Source organism: Haliotis rufescens, unplaced genomic scaffold, assembly GCF_023055435.1.
Source record: "Haliotis rufescens isolate VD_foot unplaced genomic scaffold, xgHalRufe1.0.p SCAF_6, whole genome shotgun sequence".
Classification (NCBI taxonomy): domain Eukaryota; kingdom Metazoa; phylum Mollusca; class Gastropoda; order Lepetellida; family Haliotidae; genus Haliotis; species Haliotis rufescens.
Genome location: NW_025964334.1, coordinates 24,881,595 through 24,901,630, shown reverse-complemented (window position 1 = coordinate 24,901,630; position 20,036 = coordinate 24,881,595). Strand labels below are relative to the sequence as shown.

The following is a 20,036-nucleotide window of genomic DNA, read 5'->3' as shown; positions in this document are numbered from 1 at the left end:
TCACCTTTTACGGCAAGCATGGGTTGCTGAAGACCTTTTGTCCCCCGGAATCTTCACGGGTCGCCACTTAATGTATCTTATTGAATACGATTTGTGGTGACACGCGCGGACCCACAATATATATCCTATTTACCACTAGATCAGTGACAAGGGGATTAGGAGCTGGCACTGATCCTTTACACGACTGACACTCCCCATAACGGTGTCATTATACACCTACCTCGCTGTATGTGTGGGATTCCGGACATATAAATCACTATTGTATATATTTGTACAGCGCTGTATATGTAGACGTACTACCTACTTACAGTGAACCATATTAAGGAGAAGGTGAGACACATTGCCCCTAATTTTGTAGAAATAAATAACAACATGCATCGTGAAACCAGTGAAGAATCCGGGTTGGAACTGATAACCCATGCTTGTCGACTAACTAAGAGGCGACTAACGGGATCGGGTGGTCAGGCTCGCTGACAACCACATAAATAAAACAAATTAATGAGAAATATTTTGTGCGGGCAAAACAAACCGGTGTGAGTGAGTGAGTGAGTGAGTGAGTGGGTGGGTGGGTGGGTGAGTGAGTGAGTGAGTGGGTGGGTGAGTGGGTGGGTGGGTGAGTGAGTGAGTGAGTGAGTGAGTGAGTGAGTGAGTGAGTGAGTGAGTGAGTGGGTGGGTGGGTGGGTGAGTGAGTGAGTGAGTGAGTGAGTGAGTGAGTGAGTGAGTGAGTGTAGGTGAGTGAGTTAGTGAGTGAGTGGGTGGGTGGGTGGGTGGGTGAGTGAGTGAGTGAGTGAGTGAGTGAGTGAGTGAGGGTTGTTTAACGCCGTAGTCAGCTAAATTTCCTGCTATATCAAGATGGCATGCAAAACAAACCGGTGTGAGTGAGTGAGTGAGTGAGTGAGTGAGTGAGTGAGTGAGTGGGTGGGTGGGTGGGTGGGTGGGTGAGTGAGTGAGTGAGTGAGTGAGTGAGTGAGTGAGTGAGTGAGTGGGTGGGTGAGTGGGTGGGTGAGTGAGTGGGTGAGTGAGTGAGTGAGTGAGTGAGTGTAGGTGAGTGAGTTAGTGAGTGAGTGGGTGGGTGGGTGGGTGGGTGAGTGAGTGAGTGAGTGGGTGGTTGGGTGGGTGGGTGAGTGAGTGAGTGAGTGGTTGGGTGGGTGGGTGAGTGAGTGGTTGGGTGGGTGGGTGAGTGAGTGAGTGAGTGAGTGAGTGTAGGTGAGTGAGTTAGTGAGTGAGTGGGTGAGTGAGTGAGTGAGTGAGTGAGTGAGTGTAGGTGAGTGAGTTAGTGAGTGAGTGGGTGGGTGGGTGGGTGGATGGGTGAGTGAGTGAGTGAGTGAGTGGTTGGGTGGGTGGGTGAGTGAGTGAGTGAGTGAGTGAGTGAGTGAGTGAGTGAGTGGATGGCATGTAAATAATCGAGTCTCGGCCAGACAAACTAGTGACAGAAAGCACGCGCAACGATCTGAGCTATCGAGGCGCGATGACATGCAATCAGCCACGTCACAAGCTTGACCATCCGATCCCCTTCAGTCAACTCATAAGACGTACCTGGCACCTATTCTTACCCGGAATTCTCACAGGGTGGTCGACTGGGTCAGCTTCCAGCTAGACATAACTTCGCCATAACCAAATTTGACGAGACAAGAACAAATGTTGCTTGTTTATTTGTTTGTTTGTTGTTTAACGTCGCACTCAGCAATATTCCAGCTATATGACAGCGGTCTGTAAATAATCGAGTCTGGACCAGACAATCCAGTAATTGATATCATGAGCATCGATCCACTCCATCATGATACGATGACATGCATCAACCAAATCAGCGAGCCTGACCACCCGATCCTGTTAGTCGCCTCTTACTACAAGCATAGTCGGATTTTACGGCAAACATGGGTTGCTGAACAATCTATGCTACGCCGGGTCTTCACGGGTTGAAGAATAAATGTACCTTGTTTTCTCCAATGTGTGTGACGTCGTCACAACACTATAAATTTCTTAAGTTCTCGTTGAGTTGATGTGTCAAGCATGTTACTATATCAGCTATAATCTACAACTTTGGCAATAAACGTATAACCGACTCCTCAAGTGCGACAGCTACTGCTTCATATTTATAGAACAATCGCAGTCCTTATCAGATAATGTTCAAAATAAGGTTTATGTTGTTGCACTGCGAGATATGTCAAATTTCAAGATTTGTTCAAACAGTTTGAGTTGTTTCTGAGACAAGAGATAGACAGCCTCGCGCAATCCTAGTGTCGTGTGATTTGTAGCGTTGACAGGTGACACGTCAAGTGCCAGATTACATACTGAAAATCGTGACCCGCTCTCATAAGGTGAGTGAGTGAGTTGATTTACGCCGCTTTAAGCAGTCTTCCAGTTATATCACGGCGTGTCAGCTTAATGTGTGAGGAAAGCCCGAAGTGATGTATGTCTCAGACGTTTACCACTTCGGTGAAACCCATGAGCACGGGAATGGTGCTGACAAACCTAGAAACATAATCGGGGCGAACCGGGATTCGAACCCACAATCATAGGTTTCTGGCGTGCCCAAGGGACGCAACTCTGCACAGCGAATCGCGGCGCCTTAGACGACTGGGCCACCCGTGCCCCCAACAGGGATTCGAACCCAACAATCATAGGTTTCTGGCGTGCGCAAGGGACGCAGCTCTGCACAGCTCCCCGCTCCCTTGAGACGTGGAAAGAGTGCATGACAATAAATAGTAGGTTTAATGTATATATATATGTATGGTTTTCACATGTGCGATTACCAAAGACTGATTATTTAGTGGTCTCTTTCAATGAAATGACGTGGACAGTGAACAAACATCTTGTTCGAAGGAATTCAGAGAAAGTTACATCTCGCTGACGCTACATCCGTTGACATTAAATCCACCTACAGCTATATTTAACGGACGGGGTTGAGTGACTTGGGACTGTACCCGCTTTGTGCATTTTGATTTCAGTTGCATCACCACGTGTGAGCTCAATAAAATAAATACGTATATGTTTATCATTTAGTGAAATTTGCGTCTCCATTATTAGTAGTACTATAGTAGAAGCAATATTGGAGGTAGAAGTACAATAGTAATTGACGTGAGAACTACCATTACTATATATTGGCATCGAAACTGTTGAATTGGTGAAAGATTGTATATTGATGCTCAAAGCTATTCTTTATCACTCCAATTGATACAACACAGACACAAATTCGTCTGGCGAAATACGGTATACATTCTCGATATCTCCCGCTCAGATCGCCTGCGGGATCAGGTGCACGGGAGCAGTGAGTCTTTTCCTCTATCATAGAAACGTTTAAGCATGTATTATTTATCTTTCATAAAATATGGGTCAAATCCATTACCAGTTGTCCGCCTACTCGTCGTTGTTGTCGTGAGTGAGAGTAATTTATGACGAGCTCTTGAAAAGGCAAACTGTAGTTAAACAAGGAGAGTCTCTACCCCCTATCGTTTTACTGTATGCCTACTATCTAACACACTTTTCGTGTCAAAGTATCAAATGTCCATTTCAAAGGCAGCCCTCGGGTTTTCAGTAAGTACTGAGTCAAACATTGCTCATTTATCCATTGTTCGATCCATTAAAAAACAACTTTCTCACATTGTTAGCAGACCTATCAAGCAGAGGCCATCGGCACTAGAACCGGCACTGTGTTATGCATCGATAAGATATTCCACACCTTTTCTCGTATGCATGCATGTTTCTGCTATGTGCAAAATCCACCCTTTAAGCTTCATGACTTTCAACTGGGAGTTTAGTCCAGTATTAACGTGCCCACTGAACGTGAGTTGGCTTTCGGCAAGGACTGCTCGCACACAATTTGGTATTGTTGTTTTGTATGCCTAGTACAGAAGGAAAGTCTCGTCAGTCGCTAAGGACATTACTTCCATAATGGTTGTTAGAATACCTTACAGGACACACTGATCATAGTTACGAATTCAATTCAAAGAACTCGTGACGTTTTGAAGGACTTGAGGATTGCCCTTTGACATCGGTGAAATCGTTGGAGGAACGTTTATTAGTTTATCATGTGTACATTAATACATACGGTATATGAATGCCGTTTTGATGTTTCCTAACAAGCGTGTCCCACATTATGAAAGTATGCGATAAGAAGTTGTAAGGATAGTGTTTGTGTTTGTAAATGGTGCTCTCTGGATTGGTCTAAGTGGCATACGTGAAATCGTTTGTCAAACTCCAGAAGGCGGATTACATTTACTGGAGGTCAGTTGGTTTCTAAACTGGCTATCTTTCTACTGAAGTAATCGAGTCCATGGAAGCAATTCAATATATTCTCCAGCATAGACTACGGCGTCTCTATCAATCGGAATACATGTTGATTTTGAATGCTCTATGCCGCGTTTAGAAAGCTCAAGACATGCAAAGGTTATATAGACCTGAGAGGATTAGTGTGTATATTCCTTGGAGACTTGGCTGAAAGGAACTATGTGACACTCATTTCCAGAACGGGTTGCTTGTATCTCAGCCAAAACCAAGGGGAAAAACTATCAATGCGTGTTTCAAGCATGGATTAATATTTCTATTCGTGGATACTTTTCAATAATATTCAAACCTAACAAAGACATCAATGAATGTAATCCTCACATAAGCACAGTAATAGGCAAAGTTTGCACCGGGCAAAGTTGAAGAAGAAAAGACTACTGATTGATTGGAGGGTAACTTTATAAACTTGATCACGCCGAGCCACTCAGACAGTCGATTTGAAAAGGATAGTCAATGGTGGCAGCGGTAAATACGTTGTTGCGAATGTTGGATACTAAAACAGAGAACATTGATCAAACAGAACCGTTGTATTTTGACGTCCCAGAATGCCTTCTTCTGTGATGCACGTGCACCTGCCCCCGATACAACGTCAGACACAGACGTTGTTAACAGGTGCAGGTGTTAGGAAACGCGCACGCCCTACACGTGCAAGAAAGGAAAGACCCGCGGGAGTTCTTATTCTACCGAAACCCAACAAGAAAATTAAACGTATTCTGGAGGTGAGATTTCGTATTTAAAATTAGGTGTATGAAAATTTAAATTACAACAGTAATTTTTAAGATTTAACAACTGCTGGGCAAAAGTCGCTAGAAACCTATGTTTGATGGGGGCAAAACTGAAGCAAACAAGAAATTGGTATTCGATGTTGATGTATTTGAAAGTTGGTTACATGACTGTGTATTTAGCTATTTGTAGTATAGGTAACTGAATTAAAAACGTTACTAGTTACTGCGTTGCTGTCTCTTTGCAATACAAATTATTTTGGTTTTAGTTCATTAGACGAGTAGTTTATCAATTTACCTCAGTCATAAGAAAGAAACATTTCTGGTGTCCCCCGCCGTGATATTGCTGGAATATTGCTAAAAGCGGCGTAAAACCATACTCACTCACCCACTATAAGAAAGAAAAATTCCTTTGAACATTGAGCTACGAATAATGAACTCAAAGATTGTTCTCCTCATATTGTTCATCATGGTTGATGAATAAATCAGTAAAGAATGTGACAGGGCTATACATAATTACATATAGAGAGTATACACTTGAAAATTGGATTTGACATCAAAACGGTTGTTGGTTATCAAAACGTTCCTAGGCTGAAAGCAGACGCCGAAACACGGCAAACTTAGATCCGCAGCACAACTATGATATCCATATCACTACAAAACAATTGAATAACGACTTGTTGTTTGTTTCATTTTGGGGATGTATACCTACTATACTATATTTCTATTTTATATATGCTAAAAATGTCTTTGGACACGCACTTCGATGTGTAAGCTTCGATGGATACGGGGTGGATTTATCAAGTAATCAAGGTAATTCGGAGGGGTTTTACTGAGTGAGTGAGTTGAGTTTAACGCCGCTTTTAACAGTATTCCAGTTATATCGCGGCGTGTCAGCTTAATGTGGGAGGAAAGCCCGAAGTGATGCAGGTCCCAGACGTTTATCACTTCGGTGAAACCCACGAGCCCGGGTATGGTGCTGACAAACCTAGAAATGTAATCGGAGTGAACCGAGATTCGAACCCACAATCATAGGTTTCTGGCGTGCCCAAGGGACGCAACTCTGCACAGCGAATTGCGGCGCCTTAGACGATGTATGTGCGTTTTATTTCATCTCCTGTATATTTGTAATAAAGTTCACACTGTTGACTGCTTCTGATCACCATACGTGGCTACAATCCGGGTTAGAATCGCTACGCCTTAGACGACTGGGCGGGAAATGAATCATCGTTCGTTTCCATGAACCAGGATGTTTTTCATAATCTACGGATGGACTCGCCCACTGGTATCGTGAGTGATTTATCACCAACACAGACAACCACATCATCTGACTTCCTGTAGTGTCATGGGGCATCGCAACTTCAAATTTCAATTGTAAATTACCGCCATCTCACATCTTCCCGAGGCAAGAGAGTTAACTGACTATAAAAGTGCAGTTTCCACCCTTGCCGAACTAGGCTGGTATTATGGAGTTACATTTTGGCTGGACTAACGAGTCTGTGCATAGTCAAATCAAAATCGCGCACCGAAATCGAAATCCGGTTCGTAAACTGTCGTGCAGATTTCGATCGATTGCAGGATTTGCAAAGCATGTGCACCGCCAACTCGTTGTCAATAGATATTTTCCGAATCTTTTCATGTTTTTAATCAAGGTGCTTACGTGATTTGATGCATTTCGCGATGTAAGACCCGTTTTATCACAATCTTGACCTTGATTATCGATCAGATCGTCCTGACAGGGCGCCACCATTTTGTATGAAGCAAACGCAAGTGATTGAATCTCATCGGTCCATAGGAGAGGCTTAGAAGGGACATAACTGGTAATAGCCACTGGTGGCGCTACGACGCGAGCCCAGTAATTCCAGCCTAGTTCGGCAAGTTTGGAAACTGGACTTTTAAAGTCAGTTAACTCTCTTGCCTCGGGAAGATGCCATCTCATGATGTAAAGAACTTCTTTGGGCATTGAAAATCAGTTGAAGATCCGAGATCCCTTTTTACATGAAATATGACAAATTGTGTATACCAATCTCAGGGGTTAAATTTGGTTCGTTACTGCTATATCCAACTTCTTCATCTCCGTACAGTCGGGCGGTCGAGTAGCCTAGTGGTTAAAGTGTTCGCACGTCACGCCGAAGATCCGGGTTCGATTCCCGACATGGGAACAATGTGTGAAGCCCATTTCTGATGTCCCCCGCCGTGATATTGCTGGAATATTGCTCAAAGCGGCGTAAAACCATACTCACTCACTCTCTCAATTTAGATTACTAGTATTAGCTGACCGTAAACATTTGCTTCATTGTAGAAGTCGGTACCACGTGCCAATACCTATTGCAAATGGGGTACCTTACAGAAACTACTGTAAATAAGCTCCAAACATTGATAGTATCATGCGATGCACATTTGCTGAATAAACTATTGCCTAACGTTCTCAATAAATATTGCTGGGACTTTTCTGACGTGTACATATTCTTTAATAAAAAAACAAACCTGTGAAGATCCGGGTTAGAATTACTCTTTAGCAACCTATGGTTGTCCTTCAGAGGCGACTAACGGGATCGGGTGGCCAGGCTCGCTGCCTTGGTTGATCCATGTCATCGTATTCCACTCACGTAGATTGATGCTCATGATGTCAATCACTGGATTGTCCAGATCCGATTATTTACAGACCGCTGCAAAATATCTGGAATATTGCTGAGTGTTGCGTTAAACGAAAACAATAAAACCTTATTTAAATAATGACTGCAGCTGATTTGATATATATATAATTTATGGAGAGGTTTACAAACAGTGACATAATCTTTATACGCGGTTTACAACGTATTGAGTGAAAATACGTCTTTCACTTTGATTCTGTGAAGAATGACATTTCATAATAACGTGTATTACCCGTGTGTGTTCCCGTAAGTAAATACCATGTATTAGGAATAAATATATGTATCCCTTATACATGATAACTACGACACGAAACACTCCGTTAGTATTCCCTATATATGTTAAATGCTCACATATGCAATATTGTGAAAAGGTCGTAACAGAATTCAAGAAAAACTATCTCTTGTGAGTCAATTGCGAGATTGCGATAATGTCCCTCACAGTATTCCATAGGTGTGTGTCAATTGCCCCGCACTGCATTATGTCGTTACCGACGGTATTGCAAGATGGCGGTAGCTAGTGAAATCACCTGCAGGTGTTCTCTTACAGACAAGATCGAACTAGTGGTTTGATAGACTGCATTGTTGTTTGGACAGAGCATGTTGAATGCGGAGCAGTATATCACCAGGCGATATTGTATATATCATCTGTGTATGTGTCATATCGTTCCCGCTAGTGGCTTAACTGACAGTTGGGAGAATGTGTCTATTTCTTTCGTCCCGAGTGTCCATTGTAGCGCTTCAATGCTGCTGCGAGACAAGGGTATTGGAGAAGCATTCTCGTCTATCTGTGGGTCGACAATCAGTATACCTGTTTGTGGCGGGTCAATTTAACACGACGGGAGCGGCGTTTTTTGTTTATTGTCAGTGGTCGACCACTCGTTGAACGATGATTCCCAAAAACACGGGCGTATTCACCATGTTGTTTTAGTGAAAGCAGTACATTTTTCCTCTGACGAAAAAGTTTTTTTGCCTAAATGTTCTTGTACTTCACATGTACAATTTTGGCCCGTTCTTTTTATATATATTGTTTAATTTCAATGATTGCAATTAAACATTGCAGCTCTGTAAAAGTGCTTTGCGTCACAAACGTGCCGGTGCCTCGGATGGCCCACTCGTCGAGTTCGCTGTGCAGAGTTGCGTACCGTAGTCATGCCAGGATCCGCTGATCGCGGTCCTGGGTTCAAGGGCCTGATCATGGGTTTCACAAGATTCAATTTGCGTGGTAAACGTCTAAGACCTGCATCACTTCGGGATATCCTCCCACATATAGTTGACACGGGAATACTGTTCAATGCGGAGTTAAACCCAACTCACTCACTCTCTTTATCAGAACATCGGAACATATTTGCTAAGGGACAGGCAATTTAAAAAAACAAATTGTTTAAAAGAATACTGGAAAATTTGACGCAGGTTATACAAAAAACTGGATCCTTCTGAATGTCCTGACAAAATACTGGAAAACAGGAGGTGTCAGAGAAATCATTGTATGTGTTGACGTATTAACGAACACATTCTGTTTCCCTCATAAATTTGAATTTTGTCATTTTTGATAACAGTTAGTATGGAATCGGCGAGACACTTTTTTATTAAAAACTTAAAAAGTCATAAATCACCCCCTTAAGTTAATATACAACATGTATAGACGAATATAGAGCGCCTGTCCGAAGAGCGGAAAGTCCGGGGTTCGATCCCCTGCCGTGTCATACCAAAGGACGTTAACAGATGGTGCTTGTTGTTACCCTGCATGGCGCTCGGCATTAAAGGGCTAAAACAAGGACTGGTCGGCTCGGAGTCAGTAGCCTGTGTCTGAGTGGGGTATTCATGTTAAACTGCGGCATGGTATCTCAGTGAGCTATCACTCTAAAATCGGCATTAGTCCGGACTGGTACAAGCAGCCATACAAACACACACACGTGCATGCACGTCGCTAAATACGTGCAATGATCTTGAACGCCACGATAAACCCCATTTCACCTCACCTCATATACAACTAAAAAGGTTTTACAAGTGTACGATTTGTTCCTTTGAAATCTACTCGCATATCATCAACACTTAATCTGTCAGCATTATGATAATTGATAAGTTTGTCTGTGTCTTAGAGATAACAGCTAACGGTAATCCCGGGTGCATAATATAACCCCATAGCTACCCGAGACACTTGACAACCCGTGACCGGGTCGACACACTTACACCACCTTAGCACAGGTCGGAATGTTCTTTACGAAAAACTAAGTAGAGACGGTGCCCAGTCGCTTGATGCGCCATCGTAACTCTCCTTCAGAAGAGGTCTTAAATTTATTATGACAATATAATAACCTCTAACGGATTATACACATCAATAGATAACGCGTTATCGGTATGTATGTCCAATCATATCGAATGCAGATCTATTACTCGTTGTTCGTAACGCTATGGGTATGTAACACGTCGTTGCTGTGTAAACACGTTTCAACAATACAACAAAAACTTGCCTCTCAATATCAGGCCAATATTGATATGTTAATCACTGTTGAAAGTTGATATAAAGCATCGATATAAACTTTCCCTATTTGTATGTTAGCAGTATGTTTGTATGACAAGCACACAGTATAGTTCGTAATCACATACTTGTGGCAGGGGCATTCAGTGGACTACGGTGCCGCGAATTGAAGTGCAAGTTGTCTCCCTTAGATGTACCAGGGTACGCTGATCGTGGTTTCTCATTGTGATCCTTTTGTTGCGGCATGTCCGTGCTTGAGGGGTTCATTAGGGTACCCATCACTTCGGGCTTTCCTCCCACATTAAGCTGAGACGCCGTGATATAACTGGAATACTGTTCCAACTCACTCACTCTCCCATCAGGTACCAAAGTGAAACATTAACAGTTTTCCTCCCACATAAAGCTGAAACAACACAATATAATTGAAATACTCTTTAAAGCGGCGTTTAATCCAACTCACTTATTCCAGGGCTTGACAAACGACAAGTCCCCTCTCCTCACAAACAAGACATTGCACCTACAACACCAGACTTCTGGACGAGCTCATGTATTTCTCTGTGTCGAATGTTCGGGACTGATATAACTGATGACTATGACAACGGGTGTAGCGAATAATCGGTTATGGCGAAATATTCAGTCTCTGAAATACCACTGTTTGTTTTGATAACTTGTCTTTTAATATATACAGTAAACTACGTTTATAACGAACACGCTTATAACGAACTTACCGATATAACGAACTTATTTTTTAGTCCCGGCCATTTGTTGTATATATGCTTATAACGAACTACGGTTATTACGAAATAAAATTAGTCGCCCTTTGAGTTCGTTATAACTATAGTTTACTATAATAAAAAGGAGCCCAGATAATCTCATACTTTTAAGAACTGAAGAAAGGATTTTTCGGGTATTTTTGTCGCGGCGTCTGTGCGAGAAACGGTCAAATGTTACTGATAAGGCGAAAAGGTAACTGCGGGTATATAACTGATTTGGAAGACCTATTGGGGGTGGTTATATCCTTTATACGTAAGTCTATATCTAGTCCCAGAAATAAAAATATATTTTTAAAAAGCCAGCTACATCTATGGGGAACAACTCACTAGACACTCCCCTCTCAAAAATAACGTCGTCCAATATACGCATGTTCGAATCTCCAGATATGACGCCATGACACAACAATGTCATATCGTGAAATTACATAAATGTCAAAGTTATTAAAAGAGACAGCGTTTTGCAAATACTGGAATTTCAATACTTCAAGTAATTTAGCATATTTGTGTTTATTTGTTTGTTGTTTAACGTCGCACACAACAATATCTTAGACTGCTGTTAGCAGAACTATTTTCATCTAAGAATGCGCGTGACACTGTGGCTGAGATTACTCCCAAAGGGACCCTTAATCACGGTAACAATAAAACCACGCTCGATACTGTCAGAGAGAGGGAGAGAAACACTGCCATCAGATTCATTGTGTGTCACGTCCCCTCGACTCTAACGGTACTAGCCATGGTGTTAATTGACAAGGGAAGTATGAGATCGCGTGAAAATGGTGATTATATTCTTCACGTCTATTGTTGCCCCTCAATGGTAGATATTGGATTCGAACTTGTATTGCCTTACTGCTATTGTATTGCCGTAGCTTCTACATACGTTTAATTTTATGCGCCGTTTAACTCTTTTTATGTCAGAAGTATCATGTCGACTTAAACCCAATGTTTGGTGTGCGTGTGTTTGGGGTGTTTAACACGACACTTCTCTGTGATAGAGTTTGTTATTCACCGCAGCTGAAATGTTAAGTGCTACTTATTATAGTGTCTGACGTTTTCTTTGATCTGGCGTCGAGAGGGTTAATGAGTTGAATGGCCACGAGCTCACACGTCTACATAACGACGGTGTTTTTTTCCGCATTAGTCCCAGGTATACGAAAGAAGTGTCTTTTATCATACACTTCATGTGAGCTGGTGCAAACGGACATTAATGAACAACGTGATCACTGAAAGCCTAAGAATGTATAGAAAACGATTGAGAGCGAGACATCAGGTTAGTTTGGATATTTATGGTTTAATTCAAGATTTAATCATGAAAAATTGGCTCACTTCACACACTCAGAAACATTCAGTGTGTGTGTATGTGTGTACGTGTGTGCTTGTGTGAGTATGTGTGTTTATGTGTGGGTGTGATTGTGGGTATGTCTGTGTGTGTGACTGTGTGTGCGTGTGTGTGCGTGCGTGTGAGTATGTGTGTGTATGTGAGTGTGTGTGTGTGTGAGTGAGTGGTGTGTTTGTGAGAGAATGTGAATGTGTGTGTATATGAGGGGTGTGTGAACGTGTGTGGAGTATGTGTGTGTATGTGTTAGAGTGAGTGTGTGTATGTGTGTGCGAGAGTGTGTGCGCCCGTGCGTGTGACTTGGTGTGTGAGTATGTGGGTATGAGTGTATATGTGTGTGAGTGTGAAAGTGTGTGTGTGTGTGTGTGTGTGCGTACGTGAGTGTGAATGAGTCAGTGTGTATATGAGTGTGTCTGTGAGTGTGAGTAAGTGAGTGAGTGAGTGAGTGAGTGAGTGAGTGAGTGTGTGTGTGTGTGTGTGTGTGTGTGTGTGTGTGTGTGTGTGTGTGTGTGTGTGCAGTTGGGGTGGGGATGGGGGTTGTTGATGGATGGAGTCTGGGAAATCTGACACGTCGTGATATACATAGCCTTACTGGTTGATGAGGGTTTGTGAAGATGGAAAGTTAACGCTTGGAGATGTTTGGGCATTGATTTAACATTCATATCATCTTTGTAATCTGAGGATAGGAGATGAATATCATTATACCTATATATGTAATTCCTATTTAAGAAATAAACGACGAGTGAGAGTTGTTTATCATACAACAAAACACTGATATATTGTTGAAAGCATCGTTCAAGCCATCTCATTCACTCACCCAACCATTTCATCCGTACATGTCCTGGTTAGAACTCTTCAGCAACCCATCCTAACTAACGGGATCGGGTGGTCAGGCTCGTTGACTTGGTTGATGTATGTCATCGTGTCCCAATTGCATGGGTTGATTGTCTGGTCCAGATTCCATTATTTAGCTGGAATATTGCTGAGTGCGAAGTTAAACAAAGAAACCCAACCACCCAAACCCACTCACTCACTCATTCACTCATTGTTTACATTGTTTATATTGTTTACAGTTGGCAGAGAATGGCCGACATCGAAGCACGGTGCTTCCGCCTCTTGAGGCTGATCTCTCCTTCTCCCGCCCCTCTCGGAAACACATCACATTTCTACAGGGATTTTCTGACGACGTGAGTGGTATATATTGCTACTGACCAAGTAGAGAGCTCATTTGATGCCATTATTAATCGCCTGTTGTGCCACTGAGATCCTATCGTCAGTGGTTTGCTTGTATTAATTGAAATGTTGTCGTCACTTTTGACAATGATGTCAAACATATTGTTGGTGTGACATCGTCAGAACAATGGCTTGACGGTAATGAACAATCATAATTATCAACTTCCAACTCAGAATGAAGGATTAAGTAATGTTGAATGTATAATTAACTCAAAATTATTGATGTACATGAATCCATTTTCAATGTCCATTGTTCAGCGAACATTTATTTTTTGGGCCCACCTCGGGTACCGAAAGGTTAGCCCTTAAGCACTGTCTTTTAGTATTCCGCAAATTGTCCCGTTATATCTTTTTTTTACATTTGAGTGTTGATTTTTAATATTTTTACATTTACAGGGCACCAAGTGTAAAAAGATCAGTTTTGAAATTGACAAGAAAATTGTCAACCATCTACGGGTAAGAAATTTTCATTGTTGACATTGTTGACATCGCGCAAATGTAAGGGTGGATTAAAAAATGTTTTTGAAAATAGAAAGGATGAGTGAGGAACACTGTCTTTTTCTCACCAAGCATACACAGAATGAACTCGGCTCTTTAATACCAAGCATACACAGAATGAATGAACTCGGCTCTTTAATACAATGTCGGTTGTCAATCACGGACAACAGCGCCTACTCCAGACGACGCGGGAAGCGATGTGCCGATGCTCGAGAATCATGTCCACTTTTTTAGCCTCGTCACTTCATGTCGAGCAATATTTGAGCAGCTCCAGCCTTTGGCCTTGACATTCCACAACTTTTGAGATACAATCGAGCATGCTTTCAAGATTTCAAAGAGCATCATACGACTTGATTGAAGTTGTTTGATCAAGGTTACAGCAGTTAAAGCCTCTGTAAAGCTTTCAAAACGTTTTATGGTAGACATGTTGAGGACATTTCCAAATGTGACGCATCTGTGACAAAATGATGTCCGATGCAGTTTCCTATTTTGACTTGTACCATATGTTCCCGTGTTTTTTCATGTTAACAATTGACTTGCCTTTGCATGTGTTTGTGACGGGTGTCACCCGTTTCGGCAGGATACGCTTACCTTTTCCCGAACATCTGGTATCATTACTATTTGATAGTATTCATGAACACATGCTCATGATATAGTCGGAATCTGACAATCGACTGTTATGCAGAGATTTCTATAGGATATGGAAAATCGTATAGTCGCTTCATTTAGTCACTGTTTGTGTCCCGTGAAGATCCGGATTTGAACTGTTCTTTGGCAACCCATGCTTGCTGTAAGAGGCGACTAACGGGATGGGGTGACCAGGCTCACTGACTTGATTGATGCATGTCATCTTATCCCAAATGTTTATCCTCATGATGTCAATCACTGGATTGTCTGGTCCAGACTTGATTATTTACAGACCGCCGTCATACAGCTAGAATATTGCCGAGTGCGGCTTTAAACAACAAACAATCAATCAAACATATAATTGTTTGTTTCTTTCTTTAGCGGAAGCTGACCCGCCGTATCGAGAGACGCATGGGTGAAACTTTGGATGATGAAGTCTCGGATGAGGAAGCCTCCCCCGACGACGCGAGACGTCGCAGTGGCGGCACGAAACAGGTACATACTTAGTTATAATGATGCTCACTCACAAATACAAAAGACATTTAAGACGTTTTGTTAAAAACCCAAGACGGAAGTATTTTTTATCACCATGTTTTATAAAGTCTCATCACTCCCTCATAATACCTCATGGTTACTCCTCTAGAGATGGATTGGGTTTAACGCCGCTTTGAACAGTATTCCACTTATACCAGGGCACGTCAGCCTGGTGTGGGATGAAAGGTCGTACCACTTGGTGAAACCCACGAGCACGGTAATGGTGTTGGCAAATCTAGAAACCTAATAGGGGCGAACAGGGATTCAAAACCACTATGTTTCTGCACAGCGAATTGCGGCCTCAGTCCCGAGACCCGTCATTATCCTGACCCAATAGGATCAGCTTTTCCTCCCTATATAATCATTTTGAGGGAAATATGCGGTGGAGAAAAACGTTTGAAAAGTCGAACCTAGGTATAAACGTAATTAGAATAAATATATTGCTCAGGTGACGTAGCATTTTGTACTTTGAACATTGTATGAAGTCATCTTGTATACAGTGAGTGAGTGAGTGAGTGAGTGAGTGAGTTGGAATTAACACCACTTTGAACAGTATTTCTGTTATATGCTATCTGCCACGAGCACGGGTATGATGCTGATGCAAAGAAACCGGGATTCGAACCCAGGATTATAGGTGTCTGGCAGACGCAACTCTGCAAAGCGAACTGCTTGGGCCCTAGACGACTTTCGACCTCCCTCACCCTATTCTGTTGTTCTCACTGTTAATATCATATGTTGTCACTGAACAATCAAATTTGAGGAATACTTAAGTGCAGGTTGAGTGGGTGAGTGAGTGAGAGAGTGAGTGAGTGAGTGAGTGAGTTGGGTTTAACGCCGCTTTTAACAGTATTCCAGTTATATCATGGCGTGTCAGCGTAATGTGGGAGGAAAGCCTGAAGTGATGCGGGTCTCAGACGTTTACCACTTCGGTGAAACCCACGAGCACGGGTATGGTGCTGACAAACCTAAAAACCTAATCGGGGCGAACCGAGATTCGAACCTACAATCGTAGGTTTCTGGCGTGCCCAAGGGACGCAACTCTGCACAGCGAATTGCGGCGTCTCAGACGACTGGCCACCCGTGACCCCGAGTCGGTGAGTGAATGGGTGGTGGTGGTGTTAGTGGGGTGGGGGTGAGTGAATGAGTGATTTGCAATAGTCGGAAAGTTATTACATTGTTATAGCATCAGTGGAATTATATATAACATTTGACATAACATTAAAAAGTTATCTGTCTTTATAGTCGGCTGAAGCACGGAAGGGCCTGTTCAACAGCTACTCTGAGGTTGGAGAGAAGTTGAGGAAGTCTGGCAGCAGAAGTCGGCCTCACATGAATGGACACAAACATGCATCTCCGCAAAAAGTGCTTGACCCTCTGTCAAACGATAACGTGTCAGCTGCGGACCCCAGTGACCTTGATGGCAGGTCCCGTCGCCAGAGTGATGGGTCAAGGAAGTTCAGCTCCACAACCCCCTTACCGGACATAGGCCAGAGCGATGACGGTGCCCGTCCACTCACATCCTCTTCCTCCAAGATGAAGAAAGTGTCTTTACAGGAACCAGAAAGACAGACAGACAACGAAGAAGGTCAGGCATCTGAGGAAGATACTGGACGACAAACCGGGAGTGACGCAGGAGAAGAAGGTGATATCAGCTTCCGGCGGATGATTACAAGTCCTATCCAGACTCCTGTGGTTCACCGACCAGAGACTCGAGACACTGCTCGGCTGAGTTCTGTTGAGAGACGCACGCAGATTCTTCAAGGATATGTACACCGAGACTGTCCTCCAGACGATAAGATCATGAAGCTTTACCTCTGCTCAGGCTTCGCTGGTTAGTGTCTAGGTGGGGTGAGGTGAATTTGGGTTTAACGTCGCGCCCAAGATTATTGGGCTTATATAGCGACGTGCATACACGTGTGTGTGTGTGTGTGTGTGTGTGTGTGTGTGTGTGTGTGTGTGTGTGTGTGTGTGTGTGTGTGTGTGTGTGTGTGTGTGTGTGTGTGTGTGGCTGCTTGTTCTAGTCCAGACTGATGCCGATTAATGGTGCTAGCTCACTGAGATACCATGCCGCTGTTTAACACGAATACCCCACTCAGACACCCTATACTGACTCCGAGCCGACCAGTCCTTGTTTTAGCCCCTTAATGCCGAGCGCTAGACAGGGTAACAACAAGTTACCATCTGTTAACGTCTTTTGATATGACGCGGTCGGGGATCGAACCCCGGACTTTCAGGTATCCGGGCGGACGCTCTACCTCTAGACCAAGGAGGTAGTGTCAAGGAATGACCTTTGATATATATTTATCAGAACAGCATATCAGCTTGTTGTGATGGAAAGTCCGACCTGATGCAGGTCTTGGACGTTTACCACTTTTGGTGAACCCACGAGCACGGGTATGGTGCTGACAAACCTAGAAACATAATCGGGGCGAACCAGGATTCGAACCACGATCTCAGGTTTCTGGCGTGTCCTCGGGACGATGAGAATTATTGGAGCATAGGTATTTGAATTTGTGAACTTTATTCTGACATTCAGTTGATGATCAGACACATCGATTTACGTGTTTCAGACAGCGAGGTTGAGCGGACGGTTCTGATGGAACAGGTATGGCCCGACCTGAGAGAGTTTTGCAAGCGTCACGCGCACGAGCTTCACGTGCTTGACCTACATTGGGGCCTGAAAGACGCCACGGCAGACGATCATCTGATCCCCAGAGTCTGTTCCCACTACATTGAAGACTGCAAAGACAATGCAATGGGAATAAACTTCCTGGTACGGATGTGTGAGTGAGTGAGTGAGTGAGTGAGTGAGTGAGTTTGGTTTAACGTCGCTTTTAACAATATTTCAGTTATATTGCGGCGTGTCAGCTTCATGTAGTTGCAAGTCTGAAACGATACAGGTGTTAGACGTTTACCACGAAAACCAAGAGCACGGGTACGGTGTTGAAAGACCGAGTGATGATGTTTGTTGATTGTAGAGGCAGTAAATTGTAAGTGATTAGTTAGTGAGTGAGTTGGTGAGTAAGGTTTTACGCCGCTTTTAGCAATATTCCATCAATATCACGGCAGGGAACACCAGTTATGGGCTTTGTATCTTTGTGGGGAATCGAATCCGGGTCTTCGTCGTAACGGGCAAACGCTTTAAACACGAGGCTACCCTACCGCCACAGTTAACGAAAGCGACTCGTCAACGAAAGTTTCGTTTTTAAAAAGTTGAGTGTGCACCACATATACCCAGCTGCAGCTCATATATTAAGGCCGTTTTTGTAACAGTTCATCCATGCATTGGGATGGTTGGTAGAGAAATATATTTCGATAGTACTTTTCGTTTATGCTACCACTGAATTCAGATGTATTTGTAGAACATTGAAATAAGAGTGTTGTGATATTGAGTGTTTGTTTGTTGTTTAACGCCGCACCCAGCAATATTGCAGCTATATGACGGCGGTCTATAAGTAATCGAGTCTGGACCAGTGATTTACATCATGAGCGTCGATCCACGCAATTAGGATACGATGACATGCATCAACCAAGTCAGCAGGCCTGACTCCCCGATCCCGTTAGTCGCCTCTTTCGACAAGCATGGTCGCCTTTTATGGCAAGCATGGGTTGCTGAAGACCTATTCTAACCTGGATCTTCACGGGTCTGTCGTGATGTAATCAGAATGACAGTGTTAACATATCACATGAAAAACGTGTTGCTATGTTGGGCACGAGTTACTGACTTACCTAAGCGTGTTTACCATGACAGATATTCCTGGGCGAGAAGTATGGCCAGAGCCTCGTGCCATCAGAGATTCCTGCGGATGAGTTCCAGGTGATTCTAGAAGCTGCCACAGAGTACACGGACCGTCAAGTGATCGCTATCAGAGCCAAGATGGCGGAGGTGGAAGCGGCGCGCGTTGAACGAGAGAAACAGCGTCAGATCGAGGCCGAGGCCAATTCAAGCGGGGTATCTGTCAAGAGCCCAGACACGACACTGAGCAGAGATACTGCTGACAGGCGCGAGAGTGGGAAGAAAATGGATGAGGATGAGGACGATGTATTTGGGGATTTGATATTCGAGAGAAAAGCGAGTGTCATCCGAGCAGAGGGCCTGCTTATGAAGGCCCTTAGGGAGGAAGAGGAAGAGCTTCAAGATGTTGACAGCCTCACACAGTGGTACCGGCTGGATGAAAACGCAAAACCACCCGTGTACCGCTTACAGAGGATTAGGTGGGTGACATGAGTATTGGTGTATTCGTCGCTTCTAGCTGACTTTTCCCACTTTTCCTAGTGGTCACGTTGTATTATTTTGTGTCTTTGTTGTGACATGTAAAACTGAAAAGAAAATTATCGCATGAAAATCCCGATCTGTATTGACACAGATACTGTTAAACATCTAAACTGTTAAAAGTTGTTTACCATGCAAGCAACAGTACAATTTTGGGACAAGACACGCACAGTATCAGCAATGATCCAAGTATGTGATCACCGATCCTTGCACTATATATTGGCTCCACGCGATCTGTATCTTAAATGTTATAAGCACAGGGTCCTCGAGGATTATTCTACCTCATCAGAATCCACTCGGGACGTACGTTGGCGTAGGTATTACTCTCACTTGCTGTTACCAAATGTAGCAGGGCGTGGAGTCATCCCACAGATGACATCCTTATCGTGTCAGCTTGCTGACAGGGTTAACCTCTTTGGTCATGTGGACAAGGCGTCCGACCTCGGATCAGAAGGTCCGTGGTTCGAATCCCATCACGGGACTCTGAAATTTTATGGCTGCTACACAAACAAGATATTTAACGCAAATATACAAAACTAATAACATCAAATAATGATTGCCATTTATGGGTAAATGATTACCATGTACAGAAATGAGATACCAGAGCCATTTCACGAGACCTGCAG

The 20,036-nt window shown here is 43.4% G+C and overlaps 1 protein-coding gene across 3 annotated transcripts in view; it reads left to right on the top strand.

Moving 5' to 3' along the window:
- LOC124111423 overlaps window positions 1-20,036 on the top strand; it is a 50,359-nt gene that overhangs the window by 21,011 nt on the left and 9,312 nt on the right. For 2 of the 3 annotated variants that reach the window (XM_046471122.2, XM_046471121.2), the window contains exons 2-7: window positions 13,319-13,432; window positions 13,875-13,934; window positions 14,985-15,098; window positions 16,380-16,968; window positions 17,708-17,910; window positions 18,889-19,352. In XM_046471122.2, coding sequence (XP_046327078.2) covers window positions 13,319-13,432; window positions 13,875-13,934; window positions 14,985-15,098; window positions 16,380-16,968; window positions 17,708-17,910; window positions 18,889-19,352 — 1,544 coding nt within the window. Of the gene's footprint in view, window positions 1-3,890; window positions 5,004-13,318; window positions 13,433-13,874; window positions 13,935-14,984; window positions 15,099-16,379; window positions 16,969-17,707; window positions 17,911-18,888; window positions 19,353-20,036 lie in introns of those variants that run through there. The other variant, XM_046471120.2, reaches the window with a different exon arrangement.